General features: G+C 38.5%; 1 protein-coding gene across 19 annotated transcripts in view; it reads left to right on the forward strand.

The window, feature by feature from the left end:
* The window catches only part of SOX5 (SRY-box transcription factor 5), a 650623-nt gene that overhangs the window by 558315 nt on the left and 73972 nt on the right, over positions 1 to 18336 (forward strand). For all 19 annotated transcript variants that reach the window (XM_062591596.1, XM_062591577.1, XM_062591562.1 and 16 more), the window contains one exon: positions 3348 to 3433. In XM_062591596.1, coding sequence (XP_062447580.1) covers positions 3348 to 3433 — 86 coding nt within the window. The remainder of the gene's footprint in view (positions 1 to 3347; positions 3434 to 18336) is intronic.

Below are 18336 nucleotides of genomic sequence, written 5' to 3' on the forward strand. Positions count from 1 at the left end.
AGAGTAGCAGCAAACAGCAAGTAGGTAGGTATTTACCAGAGGAGACTCAAAGCTTTGACTAATATTTTGAGAGGTGGCACTGCCTTCTCTGCAATACGTGATGTGAGTATGGAACTCCTTGGCCTCCTCATGTGTATAGAGCTTGGATCCTTCCTTGGGAAGGGCACTGTCTGAAGAATTGAGGTCCTGGGCTTTAGTCTTAGGTCTTCCATTGACTTGCTGTGTGACCTAGGGCAAGACAGAGCATTTGAGTCTACTCCTTTCTGTTTTGTGTTTTGTCTGTTACGGACTGAAAGCTCCTCAAGACAGAGGTGATCGTTTGTCACACATTTGTACAACAGCAAACGCAACAGAATGCTAACCCTGATGGTGTCTCCGCTTGTCATTGTATCTTTCTTCAATGTCTTCGCTTCTACCATGTCTGTTCAGCTTTATCAGTGGGAGCAGTAACATAGATGTGCTACATGTACTTGTGAAAAAATCCCAGTGCTGGCAGGGTATTCTTCATAAAAAGAATTGCTATTCCCGTAGAGAGAAGAGCAAGATAGCAGAGGACATTACTGAAACATAATGCTGCAAAGATTTATAATGGGTTAAAGAAGTCCTTCAGATTTGTTTTATATTTTTGTTTGTTGAAAATATTTTGGAACACTGGAAATATGAAAAAATCAAAAAAGAGCAAATAACAAAAAAAAAAAAAAAAAAAAAAGAGAGAGAGAAAGAAAAAAGAAAAAATTGGAGAGATAGGAGAGCCTGGCCCTGGGTGGTTTTAATCCGTGTTATAGCATGAGTTTGTATTTCTTTCGCTAGAATTAAACTTCCCCGAAACTACGTTAGCCTTATATTGGTATAGTAGGCTCCAGGACCTAGCCTGGCTCCTTAAGCGCCTCAAAGGCATTCCCTAAGCCACCAAAGCCGGTGTTTGTGGTAACCCAGGCTAAGGCTGCTATAGGCAGCAAGTGAAAGAGTAGGACTGTACCTAACGTGGCCATGTGGCCATTAGCTTGTTCTTCTCCTATGAGCACCTCCTCGTTATACCTACGAAATGAACCATAGTGAATGAGTCTTTGAATAGTCACATCATGTCAGAGTAAGAGAATCTGTGGGGCTGCTCAGGGATCTGAGAATGGTGGTGGAATTCATGGAGTTATGCATGAGGTTGTGGGAAGATGGGCTGAGGTTTATACGTATGTGTGGAGAGAAGGAGAATGTGGTGCAGTGCATAGAGGTACTCTTTTAATATGTATGTTTTCATATAAATAATATTTTCAATTGAAAATTTTAACAGGCTGTGTTGAAATCAACATTTTAGCAAGCATCATTTTTCGCTTTCCTCTCTTTGGAATACAGAAAATTATTGTTTTATTTTCCTTTGTGGCTGGTACTTGCACAAAATCTGTTCTTCCAGAGAGGAGTTGTTCATAATGAGACTGGGATTAGCCATGGAGCTGCTAGTGCTCTGGAAGCAGTTCAACACCACTGATCTCTGGCTCTTTCTTCCCCCAGTCTTCACATCTTTAAGGCCCACTGCTTGGGTCTCAGGATATTCTCTAGAAAATTTTAAGTCAGAGAGTTGCTTCATTCAACCCAGGGTATGAAATAGAAAGTGGACATCTCAACTAAAGGAAAGAGGAATTGGAAAAATGAGAAACAAGGGCATTCTGTGGGAGAAAGAACAACCAGTCAGAAAATCTCTTGCCCAGTGACAATAAATAAATAGATACATGGGGTGAGCTCTGGGGTCTAATTGCTTGGCTGGATGTCCAAGTGGCTTGAAAGACTTTGAGACTTCAGTCAGCAAAGAATATTTATGTATATTCCATAAGCAGACATAAGTCTTCTTAAAGTTAAATATCTGCTAAAATGTTTTTGCCAGCTCAGTTTTTTGTAGGCCTCCATTTCTAGAAGCTGTGGTATTTGATTCTTAACGGGATCAAAATCCTTGAATAAAAAGATCTGTATAAAGAAGGTATTGTTAAAAAAGGGAAAAGTAAACATCAGCAGTTTTCCTGAAACTATATATACAAGCTCAGCTTATTTCTAACATTTTAAAAACATGATATATATTTCCCTTTATTTCATGCTTCTTTTGACTTAGGCTTGATACTTTTATAAACCTCAGTTCAGTGATGACTAAACATGATGGTACAGAACAGCCTGCATTGACTTTTTAGTTTCTATTTTTCCCCAGTTCACTCAAAGTAGGACAATAAAGGAGGAAAACTTTTAGTTTACCGGCCTAATAAAATGCATAGCAACGTTTACCTAAATTCTCTTCATACAGTTTTCTGTCTTTACCATAGGCTGATTTTAAATGGCTTCTTTGATGCTACAGTAATCGTGCATGCTGGCAGATCATTGGGCCTTATAGAAATGCTCTAGTGATCCTTATTTATTCAGAGGAAAGCACTCAAATGTTTTATCATTTGGAGAAGGGATATAAAAGGTGTGACAGTTTTTTGTTAATATTGTGCTAGTTTTCATAATAGTTTGATTGGTGAGGCAATGTGAAGTTTACTTTAACAAATCAGACCAAAAGTGTTTTCTCCGTAACATTAAAAGATGCCAATCTCCATGTAGATTTTTGCCATCCCAGATAATTTTCCTTTACAAATGCCCGCAACTTTTTCTTCAACTCTTACTAGATCCCTTTATCTTGTTCAGCACAATGTAGTTCTTACTGAAATTGAAATAGTTTTCTCTCAGAAGCAAAACTGAATCACAAGTCATGGAGTGCAGGGATTTCTGAAGCTTTTATCTGATTTACTTAGCCTCATATGCTTTTTCCTCTTAGAGGATCAAACCCCAAAACTGCAAAGCAAGATTTTTTTTCTAAGCTAAAAAGAAAAAAAGGGTAGTCAAGGGAGTGCCATTTTTGATCTGTGTGAGGCTCAGTTTACTAACAATCATCTGAGTTTGGTTAACTTCATATTCTGGACAAGCTTGTAAATTTGTCCCCTTCTAATGCTGTGATCTTATCAAGGTTGTACTGTTTTCCTTTTCTTCTCCTCCACCCTCATCTTCTTTCTTTCTTTTTCCTTTTTTTTTTTTTTTTTTTTTGTGAAGTGCAGCCTTCTGATCAATGTGCACTTTTTTTTTCCATTTCCCTAAATACATCATGAAAAAGGATGAGGTTTCCGCCTTAATTGCTTGTGCCTTTTATTCACATTCCTCTCTCAGCCAGAATTGTGAAAAGAGTGTTAGTAAAAGGCTGTACAATAGAGCTTTTCATTAGGCCTCAACAAGGCACACAAAAGAAGGCTTTTGGAAGGAGTGAATGCAGGACTTTAATTTGCAGGTGGAGAGTAGATAAAAGGTGCTGACGCCTCTATTATTCTCTTACTTAGGTGACCCTTACCCCGTTCAGCTGATCCCGACTACCATGGCAGCTGCTGCCGCAGCAACACCAGGCTTAGGCCCACTCCAACTGCAGGTAAGTCTGGAAACAATGCTGAAGAGACAAAGGTTAAGTAAATATGGAAAACAGATTGCGCTTGCATTCGAACACAATGAAATTAACAGGTTTTGGGGGTCTATTCTCTCCTTTTAAAATTTGCATCTGAAGTAAAATAAACGGCAAATTGCGTTCATTTTTTCTTTTACCTTTAGGAACTTTAAAAACATTTTTATGTTTTTATTGTCAGTTTAACGATTTAGTTTTAGCTTTGTACTTTAAATTTCGGTAGACCAAAATGTTTGCTTTGCTTTTCCATTACAATGTTCTGACACAGGTCGTAAAGACTGGCTAAGTGTAAACCAGCAAAAGCAAACACATTGCTAGACAGAAGAGCTCTGTCCTGACAAGCACTTTTAAACTGCTTAGAAGTCGCTTAACATGATTATGTCCTTCTAGGCTGTAAGCTCTTCAGAGCAATGACTGGCCCCTCCTACAGTGTTTTATAGCATGCAGCACATTTTGGGCACTGCTGTAGTGCAGATAATTAGTGATTATACTAATTTAAACGTGCAATAATAAAACAGGTGGAAGAATGCTAAACAATCTTTTCTGAGCCATGCTAAAGAATCAGCCTAGTAGCCAGATGTGTCTGATCAAAACTCCCAAAATAATTCTAAATTTTGGAGATACTGGGATGCTGGCCATGGGTCTTAATCACAGTGTGGCAGATGTTCCTCAGCTCTTCCTGATCAGACCCCCAACCTATGTAAAATCATTGGACTTTAGAAAACTTGGTATTTGTCTCCACAGTTTCAATCAGACAGTCTGGCATGTTTTGCTGATAGGATAAACCTGAGTAAAAATTGGGGGCGAAGTGAATTCCAAATCATCTCACGTTCTGCAAAAACTTACTGACTTTCATTTAAAAGCAAACAAAGAAGAGCCCTACAAGCATAATCTCTGTTGGTAATTTGTCTCCCCACTCATTATTATTTGCCAAGTCACATGGAACATGGAGCATTTTACCTGCTTGGAAACGCTCAGCACATCTGAAATGCATTCTCAAACTCACTTTGGCTAGCATCGGTATGAAGTAGACTCTCTACAACATCAGATATTATAGTTGTTTGGCCAGCACATGAGAGCGTGGGATACAATCCTGGGGAAGATTTTCTTTTTTCTTCCTAACACAGCCAGCGGAAGTTAGCTGAGTTTCACTGAAATAGCTGCCAGTGTATAAGCTGACACATTCCATGCACCGCAGAGGTTAATACATTCATTCCTATTGTGCCTTTGTATGAAAAGCTACACTGTCTGTATGTTACTTTCTGATTCTGTGAGTTACAAATACCACAGGCAGCTTAAGAATCATGGGAGCCATAAAAGTCATCCCTCTGAACCAGTTTTTGAGAAGTAACATCAGTATTCATAAAGTGCTTATAATAGCCAAGCGCACATGAACACACATATGGAAGAAGGGCGGGGGGGGGGGGAGGAAAAAACAAAAATGGAGCTAGTTAGGAATGAGGAGATAGACATATGAGTTTAATTCAGCTTATTTAAGCAGTCATTCAAGCTAGTCCTGAAATAATGCATCAGTGCTCCAGTACGTTAGGAGTTTTTCTTTCATTTCAGGACCATCTTTGGGCTCTGTCTTAGCATATTGTACGCTGGAGTATTCTGATTAAAGTGGGCATTATAACAATGACAGCTTCCTCATAAAAATGTGGATTTTGTGCAAATAAGATTGACTTTTTAAGCATCTTAAGATGAGTTTAGTGTGTGAAGAATTTGAAAAACTCAAAGCCCTCATGGTTCTGTAGAAATGGAATGTAAAAAGGGAAGTACTGGACAAGTTCACCTATGTTGTTTTGCTACCGTGTCATTTAGTCTGGAATTGAAGGGGGAGATTAGTGTCTGGTCAGTGGGAGCCGTTAAAATAACTAACTCTGTAGACTCCTTCAAATCTTTCAGACTTGATCTCTAAGGATATGTAGAAAAAAAAATTCCGGTCATATTTTCTCATGCCTAACGGTGATTTCAGTTATCAGCAAAACCTGTCCAGTGGAAACTGGGCATGCTTCTGGTGCTATGTGAAAGAGTCCAATAACTTTTGAAAAAGGTTTTGTGGTATAGTATTCAAAATGGACTCTCACCCATGCTAGCATGAAGGGGTTGAATCTAAGGGGGAATCACAGGAGAGATTATTTTGGTTAGACTTGGTGAATACCCAGCCTTTATAGCCTCTTTCAAGGAGGGACTCCTCTTACTTTAGAAATTCATCTACATTGTATGTAATCATAGTATTCCCTACAAATCCTCTGTCCTCTGGCCATCAAACAGTAGAAGGTCAGAAAAGTACGGTGTTCCTTCTTTTCTTCTTTTTCTGTCCTCCCTATCACTCATGCTTGAGACTTCGTATGCTAAAAGCAGCCGTTTTTGGGGGAGATCAAAGAATCCAACAAGATGTTCAGTTTGTCGCTCCCAGCAGAATTTGGTACACAACATTATCTTAGTGAAGACAAAGCCAAGGAATTTTTCCTGTTTGTTTGTATAGTGATAAACATGCCATTGTTATTTCATTACAGAATTTCAAGTCAGGGCCTGGCTTTTGTAGTGCACTTTGAGATCAACAGGAAGTGCCTTTTTTTTTCTTATCCCTGGTTGTCTGAACTGAATTTTCCTTTGGTAAATGAAATGCACACTGTATTTGTAGAGAAACATGTTACTGTTTTCCTGTGGAAAGATACCCTTTGTCAGTGAAAACGTAATCTCTGTTTTGAAGTGCCCTGTTGATTTCCACTGACAGGTTCATAATCTGAAGCTCTTCATTTCTCTCTCTGCCTTTGAGTCCCCACTGGGGTATACAGATGCTGTCATCTGATATTTGCCACAATTAGCTATACGTGATCGCCTTTATTTCCAGTATCTGCAGAGAGACTAATGGCTCAATACGAATGGGAACTAAAACTTACATTGTTAGATGTCTGGAAAGAAGTAGATGGATGGGGCCGTGCTGGAGAAGCTGGAATTAACATGATGCATGCTTGAACCTGTTCTGTGTATAAAGAGCTATCTATTATCCCTGCATATTCCCTTGTACTTGCATTTAATGACAAAAATGTCATTTTAAAAAGTTCTCAGCTTTCTTCTGTTAATGGTAAGATTCAGGCCTAAACTCTGTGGGCAGTGTTACTTTAAAATATACTCTCATTTCAGTAAAATCCCTCTTGGTTAGCAGGTGAGCTTCTGACACTGATTTCTTTTTCTCCGTAAATTTCATATGGTCTTGTTCTTCAAGAGTGATGCAGCACAGTGATTCTATTTCAAATGAACAAGAACAAAACTGAATGGAGCCCTGCTACAGCGTTTTAATAAATAAGGCTGATGAATTGTAAATTCTGCTGTGTGCCTTATCTGAGCATGATGTTTTCATATATGGCTCAGCAAATGAGGGAATTAAATTCCTCTGTCTTGTAGATTTGTAGATCAGCATTCAAAATTGCCATGGAATAAGTTTTACAGAAAGTAAATATTAAGTTGGTACTGATTATTCTAATACCGGTCATCTTGGGCACACCTAATGTGAAATAGATGGTTCCAGAAGCCTGAGCAGGTTCAGCATAAAATAAGATCTGATGATTTTTTTTTCCTGAGAAAAATAACCTCTGAATGCTTACTGAGCATGACAAAACAATGAGCCTTATAGCCTGATCTAAGAATTGAGAGATGAATCTGCACTACCGGAAATGCGAAAGGTTCGGATTTCCTAGATTGGTTGTTTTGATAACCAAATAATGACAAGGACTGATTAATTGGCAGTAATACAAATGCTGTATATACCCATAACTATACTGAAAGATGATGCTGGATACATAATGACAGCTGCCCGTGTAGTGTTACTGTATGGACATTTTGTGTCCTATTGAAACAATAGAGCATCAGAGAAGTCTGATGTAATACAGACTTCCTGCAAACATCTGCTCTTGGGAAAAACGCACCAAAAAAGTTTTTTGTGCCCACGTTCGAACTTTGTTTCTTCTTCATCTTAGCATGAAGCAGGACATCATGCTTATTTGGAGGTTGCATTCAACATTACAGTCAAACCTGTTATGACACAGATAAATAGAACCTTATGCCAGTATACAGATGTGAAAGTATTTTAACTGGTTTCTCAATTCTGAAGACCAGTCATTTGAAGAATCCTGATTGACTCTCTGGCTATTTTTGTAAAGATGATGAGCAGTGTGTATCTGGAAAAATAATTGTGCCAAGTTTTTTACACTGTACTTTCTTTGTTATATACTCAGGCCCATTTCTTTTTATTACTATTACTACAAACTTATTCTTTTCAATGGTGTGCGAAGAGGCATAGCAAGGACTGAATTTCAGAAGAATTTAGTATACGCAGTCTGGACCACAATTTTAGAAGACTTGGGCATGCATTTAGGCACTGACATACCTGGCTAGATTTTCAGGGAAGCTAAACTCAGGGTCTGAGTGCCTCTCAGAGACGTTCATCTTGGTGTTGTTTAAATGTCCTGACTATAAATTTTCCCTTAAGATACCTAGATACTTTTTTTTTTTTAAGGTCCCATAATCATCTGTGATTTTCCTATTTGTTTTACCTGAAGAAAACAGAGAGGATAGAGCTATTTAACAAGCATACAGTGACTCTGATGAGCAGACAGATTGTTCCAATGGTCATATGAATATTACATAAAGCATTTGTTGCACATGGAACCTAAATAAAGCAGAAGGATTTCCTGCTTGGTCAGATATCGTATTTTCTTCCATACTGCTTTCTTTTTGTTTGGGTGCCTTGGAGGGATAGCTGTATCTCTCCACTCTTGACAAGTTAGGATATCTATCTAAATCATCTCTTCAGGTTTCATTTGAAATATTGCTGATGGTGGAACTTCCCCTCCATCTTAGAGACAGCTCTCTATTTTCATGGATTAATTGTCAAGCACATTTTAAAATGTGTTCGTTTTTACTTGTCTCTGATTTCTTACTATAATTTGTAGATAAAACCAATGTTGACCAAATTAAGTAGTTGCCTTCCAATGTTACAACAGCACCTCAAAGCCAGGAAAGAAGACCCTGAAAATATGTATGAACACAGTAATCATGCATGGTTCTTGGTATTGGGATGCCAACTTGCCAGTGTTGCAAAGACATTTGAATTACTGCTGACTGAGAGGAAAAGTAAAAGGTCCTGTTACTGTCTCTACAGAATGTAGACAGGAGGTGGTAGTTCTTTATCCATTTACTCTGCATTCTACTTTCATGACCTCTTTGGGATATTAATGTACCCAGTCCGTTGCTTACAAGAAGATGAGCCATTTCTTAGCATTGCAAGGTTATTCTCTCTCTTTGCAGAAGAATGTCTACCTTTAAATACCGTCTAAGCCTCTTTCAACAGTGAGAGTCAGTATCCTTTCAATGTTTACTTTTCTACTTTACCTGTTCTCATTAATGGGACTCTAGCTTAATTTGTAGGGAATGAATCATTTGTTAACAGTTTAATTACAATATTATAAGACTCATGCAATCCACTTAAGCATAAAAAAGTAGAATTAGGTTTTAACTGCATACACATCTGTAAAAAAAAAAAAACCCTGCTAAGTGTGTGAGAAGCAACATTCCTCATTAGCATAACCGAAAGAAGGCAGTTGTCCATCTGCCACTAGCTCTGCATATTGCTATGCTGTTTCTGATGGCCATCACAAATAATGATTATAATAGGAGTAATAAAACAACATAATATGTATAAATTTTTGTTGGATGCCCTTTAAAATAGATGTAAAAAGTGTAATATTCATGCAGATTCTATGTTCCCTGCTTCTGTCCTCCGTTCGTTTCTGGCTTTGTAAGTGAATATGTTGACCACAAGATGTTTACCACCTGTTCTGAAAATGAGTAGCCACAATGGCCATTTTAAAAGAGATTCTTGAAGATCAAGATCCACGTACTCGTCTAGAGAAATGGAGCACAGTTCTCTTCATGTAAGTGAAGCTACAAGCACCTAAACTGGGTAAAGATTTCCACGTGGTGTGGAGGACGTTTGTCTTTCAAAATGTGACATTTTCCAAGATTTTATTATTATTATTAAGCCTTAGTAATGATTTTAAAATATTCATTAAATGGCAGAAGCAAGCTTTGGCATGAGGGGTCATTGGTTGCCAAAGGAAGCTTTGAGCAAGTTCCATGTTTTTCAGTGGAATAATTTCTCCAAATTAACTCAAAAGCAAACTTCAGAACACTGAGGTGTAACTACTCCTCACTACTACCTGCTGAGAGCTAGAGACTGTGATAGATTGTGTGAAAGCATGAACCACAAAACATATGAGCTCAAATAAATCTTATTCCTGATAGATAAATGTGCTTTGTAGTTGGCATCTAAGTAGCCCATGCTTGCCTTTGATATTAACTTAAACAATTTTATAGGTAAGCTCAATATATTCTATCAAACTAAATTTGAATGAAAAGCTGAATCACATCATTTTATCAGCACCTTATCAGTTTCTGAAAGACAGAATCATTGTAATGGAATATAGATAAGTGCTTTGCATTTTATGGAGCACTGTGAGTGTCTGAACGTATGCACAGTGGACGCTTAAAGGCAGTAAATACATGTGGTAAAACAATATCGTGGCTACTCTGTGGGTTGTCAGATTATAACTGCCTCCCCTGCCCTCCAGGGGAAAGAATTAGATGTGGTAGCATATTCATTTTATCTGGATTAACAGTCCTTTCTGTACAACTTTTGGATTCCATCCATATCTATGAAAAATGAAAAAGACTGAAAAATGACCAGCCTATCTTCCTTTCCGTTGTAAGTCAGGCCTGCTGCTTGCTAGCAGACCTCTGTCTGCATGAGTGAATTTTCTTGTAGGTTAAAGAGACTGCATTCCCCCTCCCTCCAACCCTGAGCCTGCGGGGCAGACAGACAGAAGCACACATATGATTAATACCGCACAGCTGCAGTAGTGACTCATTTGCATATGTATTAATAGAGGCAAAAACAACAATTCAATTACATACAGAGACATTCTGCATACTAAAGAACATATGCAAATAGGCCTGGAAAAAGTGCAGCCAGCGTTTTCTCTGACTCTTCTGAGCCCATATGGGCTAGCGGCAGAGCCTAGCAGTTTTCAAGAAATCCCCTTTGCCGCAGCCCATCCTTGGCAAGCACGGGAAGGAACACACACATCAATGTGATGCAAGTTCAATCCAACTTTATTCCTTTGCCTACCTAATTTATATATCTTTTCTAACAAGCTCATGTATCACCCCTTTAGGAAGAACCTGTTACAAGATGCTTATACAGCTATTACCACCCCCACTCCCCTAAGGGTTCCCAGAAGGCGTTTGACATTTGGACAATGGAAATAGCACAAGCAATGTCTTTTTCATGCTATTTTCATATTTGCCAGCCTTCAGCTTCATATTATTGTCTCTTTACATATAAGCCCCAGGATGAAGAAGCCCATTCTTGTCTTGCCTCGTCTTGCATATGGACACAGTTATTCTATTTTTCTCCTTTGTTCCTTTCTTTGGCTCCATTTTCCTTTGTCTTTCTCTGTTTTACTCTTTCTCTTTTCTTCTTGACTTCTATGAGTTAGAAAAGATCACTATTTCTATACCTTCTTCTTGTATTGACCTTAAATATCTCATAACAGTATAGTTCAGTCAGTTTCTCATAGGGGACCATTAAATACATCTAGTGGGTCTGAAAAGTAGCTCAGAAAAGTTAGCCTGTTGTAAATTTTATGTCATGATACATTGGTCCTCATCTCCATTAAGGAGTTTGTGGAGTTCTCAAACCTGAAGTGTTGAAGGGCACAGGTACTAAATAGTTTATGCCACAGGTGATGTGCTTACCGTCTTCATAATGGTATAAAAGTGTGATTCTAACAGGAGAAGAACATATTCTCTAAATCCCAGGGGAATTTAATGGGCAATAGATTTGAGCATCTTTCTAAAACAAGCTGAAGGTATTACTTAGACTATAAGAAAGCTTGCTTTAGCTATAATTCGTTGCTTTAGCTGTACGTAACTGCTAGGAAGGGTAATTTGGGTTATAACTGAAACAAAGTAAACTATTGTGTATTAGATGTATGTGCTCTGTGTATTTCTTCACACCAGCCATTCACACACTATGATACACAACAAAATTTCAGACCACTGAACATACACAGTCCACTAATTTCTAGAACAGCGGGACGTTTGACATAGAGCTCAATTTGTTGATCTGTAAAGGAGCATTACAACTTTAAAAGAGATAACAAGTCACTAAACTTTTGGAAACCTGACAAAGATACTAAGATGCCCAAGAGTATTGTTTGGGTGGCAACCCCTGCATTGTAAGCAGTCTGAATTACTAGCCATTTGTTTGGATCTACTCTGTGGTGTGAGCAGGGAAAAATAGGTCAGCAAGCAGGAGCACATAACTGTCTGGCAAGCATACTTGTGAGTTCAGGTCATCCTTAATTTCTTTTCTCTTTTAAAAGTGTTACACTTTTTTCTTTTTGGGGTTAGGCTGACAGACGGAAGCAGATTACTCCTTGATTATTTATAAGGCATTAATTTTAGATGAATATTGCTGAAGTAACTGACATCATAAGTAGTTTTAGCAGCCTGCAGAAGAGTCTGTGTTCAGATTGGAATATGAGTCTTCGCTTATACAACGTCCTGTTTAGGACAAAGTTTGAGGCATACTGAAAGAAGAAAAGACTTCAAGAGTGGAGACATAGCTATCGATTAAAACTTTGTTTATTCTTCTGTGTGTTGTAACTGGTGTTTCAGTAGTTTGGAGTGATGATGTCAATGTTATAAGCTCAGCCAGCTGCAAGGCATAACCTTTGTTGAAACAGCAGCAGTGGCAATACCTACCTGCCAGAGTTTTAAACTGGGGGGGGGGGAGGTCTGAGAAGTGTGTTGCAGTGACTCAAAGTAACTCCTATAGAGAAAGAAGAAAATAATCACCTTTGCACGTGTACCTTGAGATAACTAAAACAACACATTTTTACATGCGGGACAAAACAAACTTCTAAAGTGTTTGTGCTGTACATAACCAGTAGTGTCTTATATTCTTTTTGAATTAACTCTCTTTAGAAATGCCTGTATTAAAAATCTGGTAACCAAACCAAAAAAAAAAAAAAAAAAAGAAAAGAAAGAAAGAAATTTCTATTTTGTGCCCTTTGCACATTCCAGATTTTGGGTTTTGAAATAGTTGGCTTATACTACTGTTTTTCCTATTATGTTGTTTGCTCTTCAGAGAGATGTTGCTGAAAAGAAGATTATATAATCATGCAAATAAGATTATATAATCCTGAGCAAACTGTTTGTGAGGGGGGAGAAACGTGAAACCAAACTGAGTAGCGTTTGGCTGGTTGGTGGGGAGCAGGGGTTTATTCTGAAACCATAAACTGGAGGTTTATAGGCCTCCTATAAAACATGAAAGCTTGTGTCAGACTAGTGAATTTTTCTGGATATTTGTGGAATTCATTGCCTTCATGCTGAGCTTTGCCAAGAGTATATATTTACAATGCCTCACCAAAACCTCATGACTGAAAAATACATAGGAAAATACACAAGAAAACTGAAAATCACTAACATACACACTCTTCAAAGCCTTCAGAACAAAGCTACAAATAATAAATAACAGTGAAAAAAAAGCTGATTGAGAGAAGACTTACTCCTTATTGACACTTTCTTGCTACCTTAGGTCCACAAATCAAATTATTGCATTTTGTGCATCCCAAAGGTTAATACAAGAAAAAACTATCCCTTGAAGTCTTGCTGGCTTTGTTGTACCTAGGTCACAATATACTATAAAATGCAGATTAGTATAATGTATAAATATGTGTTAGAATTGGAAATTGTCTTACTTATTAGCACAGTCTTGTTCTTTTTTGACTGTTCTTTTTTTTTTCTATGAGGTTTTAGATCATTTCAAATTGCTAAGGCAGAATGGGACAGAAACATATAAAGAGCTTAGTAAATGCATATACAAGAAGAGGATCACTGGCCAGTGATATAAATCCCATGCAACAGTAAGAACAGTGCAATCCATTAAAAGTTCTTGTGCTGTTATTCTCATCCTCGTTTTCTTAGGTCCAGTTCCTTTCCAGAGCAAGGTATGCAGTGTGGATATTTTAGTGTCTTCAATGGATGGCGGCTAATATTAGACACAATTTCAAACAGTGAAATCCTTAGTTACTGTAGGTTATAGATTTATGCATTAAGCAACAAATCACTGCGGTGAGAATGCTTGTTGTGTTTGTCAAGTCAGCATTAATCTGCCGTGTTCTCAACAGAAGATACAGCTGGAGAAGTAAGTTTTAAGAGTGCTGAATTTACTCATTCTCTTGTGCCTCACTTGCATAAGCTTGTTGCCAAGATAAGGTTAGAGTACAATTAATTCTACATACTTAGGCTCAGTTTCCACAAATTGCTTGGCTGCTTTCAGAAGTGCTTAGTATTTTCCACTCCAATGGATCTTAAAAATCAATCTCAGCAAGAAAATGTGGAGGCAATATTACCTGTACCTCCTAGTGGTCTTCAAGATCCACTGTTACGTGTGTAGCACAAATGAGCTACTATCTCTTGAGTTTGAGTCTAATTTCTAGACTAGCTTCTAAGCATCCCTTTTTCTTTGGGGAACCTACTTATTTGCTTACTGTTTTTACCAATAATCTGCTTTTATTCATGTCCATTCATTATACAGCTATGTGAGGAGAATAGTGTCACAAATTAGTGGATTTACATTCCTTAATCCTTTAGCTATAGAGGCCAGGCATATTATGGTAAAGTTAAGTGGCCAGAAATGTATCAACAAGTTTGCCAAGTTACTTTGGTCTTGCAGACTCCAGAGTTAGAGAGCAAGGCTGCCAGCAAGTTACCACTTGAGCTGTCTCTCCCTATTGGACAAATCTATAATTCAAACAATCTAAAAAGCAAAACAAAAAAGCGTGTAAACAAGAAAGAAAACACACTTGAAAAAGTCACCATGTTTTTTTCAGTTTGTTTTTTAGGGGGTGAGAAGCTTTGAAATCATTATCCTAAGATAATTAACACAACAGCAATAGGAAAGTTTTAGATACTCTCATGCTAACAGAAACACAGGTGCTTTTTTAAGTTTTTTTTTTTTTTTTTTTTTTTCCTCTTAAAAACAGTAGCCAGCTATTTCTGCCCCTCCATATCTTGCTGGTTCGAATGATTACGCTCTTTATTTAAAATTTGCAGTACAGCACAGTGCGCTGGTTTAGTAACCACAGCTGTGCCGCGTGCCGCACCAGCGGCAGCTGACAGGCCCAATCTGTTTGTGGGATATTGAGGTAGTCAAATTGTCTTTGGGGACTGCTGTGGAGTGGCCTTTCTTCAGCTCCTTCCTAGAGGTGCAGCATCTGTTTCTCCCGAATGGGCCCAGCTCTACCAGCTTGTGTGCAAGGGAATGAGCTTGATCCCTCAGACATGTGGGGTGCCGCTATCAGCCCCCCACCTAGTGCCCTTGGGGGCGCAGAAAAGCCGCGGCTGCGCGTGCCTCCCCCCTGCCCGGTGCTGTGCCAGGTGCGGAGGGCTGCCCAGCAGCACGCCGGCTCTGGCAGGCCAGCATCTGGCCGTGCGACTGTGAAGCATCCGCTCTTGAAGTTAGACTTTTCTCCACAGCGGAGTGAGAAACACCCCGGTGGAGTGTCTGGCAACAAAGTCTTTTCTTTTCCATATTTTTCTTTTTCCTTTTCATGGCTCAAAACACTCTTTACAAATTATAACAGTGTGTTCTCCATTAATGCACCAAAACATTACAGCTTATGATAGTGTTATTAAAGTGTTTTGGGTCATTACCATAAAATACAGCAGCATATTTCTTTCATTAAGGGAACCAAATGGGTCTAGCTGCATTTGGCAAAAGAACATGGCTGAAGTCCTATTTCATCTCTGATGTTGATTTTACAGTTAAACTCTGAACTTCTTAAAAATAGAAGACTCATGATAGAAACATTAACGGGTATATTACATTTTGTAGTAAACTGTCTTTAAATATCTCTTTCTTTCTCCACAGTAGTTCTGAGTTGCTGTTTGTTCAATATTCCAATGTTTACTTTACAGACCTGGGGTTTATTGATGTGTAGGGTAAGCAGTGTACCATGTATGTATACTTGACTCACTGGCCTGGTGTATCACAAATACCTGCCTGGGAATTTATTTCAAGTTAGGCTAATTAACCCTAATCATCCCATTTCCATTATCATGGCAGCCTTACTTCTTGCTATATATTGCTCTGATGCACTAGTGGTGAAAGTAATTCAGACAGTAAATACCAATGTATGTTTGGATAAGATTTTTAAGGAGGCCTGAAGGGGTTTAGGAGCCCAACAATAATTAATTTCTTACGGTGGCTTTGCAAATAGCATATGCAACATACACACTTAATCCTTCTAGAGCTGTTTTAGTTTTCCTGAGATTAGTTTTGTGGAAAGGAAACAGTCACCAAAATGAGATCAAAATCTTTGATCCTGAGGTGATGGTCACTCTCTAACTCAGTTTTCACTGCTACAGTGAAAGAATGCATACTCAGCAGTTCCTGCCTCTAGTCCAAGCTGGCCAAGCTCAGGTTGGTGTAATAGCTTGTGTTTTGAGTGCGTGGTGTTTTCTTTCACTCAGAGTGGGCAAAAGAGAAAATAAGTATGATTTCCTAGCACTTGACATCGTGTGCTAGGATGTAGTAGTATTCCATATCCTCTTGCATTAGAATTTAATGACTGCACAGGTATGGGACTCTTACTGAATTGAATGCTTCCCCCCAAAACCAGTGCTGGATAGCCTGAATTCTATCACACTGTGTGGGCCTGGGTAGATGCACCTGTATAGGTGAACAAAGCTGACAGAAGAAGTCAAAGAAGGGATTCCAAAATAAGTCAGTTAAAGCTCATAGGGTTATGCTTAAATTTAAGTGTTTTCTTTAGCATGATGATTGATTTTTGCATCAGTTCACATTGAGTTAATTTCATTTCGCTTCACATTAATTGCTGCTCTGAATCAGGTCCTTAATGGATGTGGGATGAGTAGATGCTTGCAAGTCAAATGTTTCTTTCATATCACACTGGGTGGCATTATAGGTTTGGTTTCACTAAAAGGTATTGTTGTTCATGATCGAGTGGAGGAATGAAGAACGGTTACAAAAAATTGGGGAAATGTTAGATTTAAAAAAAAGCTAATTTGTCACTTTGCTCATTGACTATGAACTGAATAGACTTCTAAACCTTAAAATACTTTCTCCCCCCTTTCCTTTTTATTGCCTGAAATCTTAAGAGCTTTATCATTTGCAGTCATAAAATGAAAATATACACCAAACCCTCAAAGGGCAAGTATGAAATTAAATTATATTTGGGCAGCTGTAACCTTTTAAAACGATCAGATTCCAGTTAATGTATTTCTTCCTGTTCCGAGTGCTGCCATGGTGTTTGATGGTGGGAAGCAGTCCAAAGGGCATTAGGAGATAATAAATTCGCTGGAAATTTCACCCTGAGGCGAGCCTCGATGCACCAAGGCTTCCATTTAGCGAGACTGACCTAAAAATCTTGTCACATCCAAAGGTCACTTAGGTTGGGGTTGGTGTGTCCCATCTATCTTTTCCCCGGTGCAAAGAATGACAGCTGAGCTCATAAACAGTCATCAGAATATGGAAGACAAGCAGGCAGGGAGGGTGGGGAGAGGGAGGAAGGATGGTGCAGCTGACAACTTCTTAGGTTTCCTCTAGACCTATAAGTATAGATACCATCTTTGGGGCTGCTTGCTTCTGCTACTGCAGAAATGGTAATTCAGTTGAAAGAGGTTACAGTTAACTGTGGAAGACTAGAAGAAGCGATTCCTTTACCCATGTCTGCAGAGGCCACATAATCCTGCTAATACATCTTTCATCGTCACTGAACATTTCATACTTGTTATCGGTATGGTTAGTCAAAACAATTTACAGTTTATGCAGCACTTTGCTTTCAAGGAGGGTCAAAAATCTAAAAAGCTGTCAGTGATGACACTGATGGGTATCATCTATAAGAACAATTATCCTAAGAGGAACAATTTGGATGATAGGTCTAATTATAAACTACACTAGAAGTTAAGATATTTCCAGCTTTATGAGAAAATCTATTGAACATATCCTTTAGGATGTTATTTACCCTAAGCTCATTAAAATCAGTGTGATCCTCCTACACATTAAATTAAAGTGAAAGGCCTTTCAGGATGATTGTTTGCTATCTTCCAGTCATAGTTCTTGCTTCTGCAATGGGAAGCTCTCAGCAGATCCTTTCTGTGTTTGCAGTCTACCCATATGGGAGAATGGGGGTAATAAGAAGAATAATAGTAAATTTGAAGGACAAAGGTCTGTCTTATAATTAGTCATATGTAACTGGAGATTACCCATGCAGGATTGTCTTCTCATAATTGGTCTTACCTTTTATGGCTAATCTCCAGTAAAGTCTGTCCATTATATCCTAATGGTGTGTGTATCCTCAAAACTGCATGTTAGAAAGACTGGCCTCTGGTCTCTGCTGGGATGCAGAAGGCAAAAATTCCTGCTTGTACATGCTGTCTTGGCTGGCAGGCAGTGGTGAGTTCCCTTCTGACAACTAGTAATGCTCCCTTGCCTGAGGGGTGCTACCAGGTGTAGTAAGACAATTAGTCTGATTTTGGGGGAAATCTAAATTGAAGGTAAAATTTAAAAAGAAATCATCGTGTAAAATCAGTTTAAACATAGGCATAGGAGAAAAAAATATGACAACAAATCACTCGTGTTCCAGAATTTCCAAGATATTTGGTAAGTCAGGTATCCAGCTCCTGCTGGGGATTTTCTGAAGTCTCCCCATGAATTTTAGTAAATCAGATCATTCTGAAGAAGGCTCCAAATTGTACATTCCTTTGCTGCTTAA

Source organism: Rhea pennata, chromosome 1 (genome assembly GCF_028389875.1).
Source record: "Rhea pennata isolate bPtePen1 chromosome 1, bPtePen1.pri, whole genome shotgun sequence".
NCBI lineage: Eukaryota > Metazoa > Chordata > Aves > Rheiformes > Rheidae > Rhea > Rhea pennata.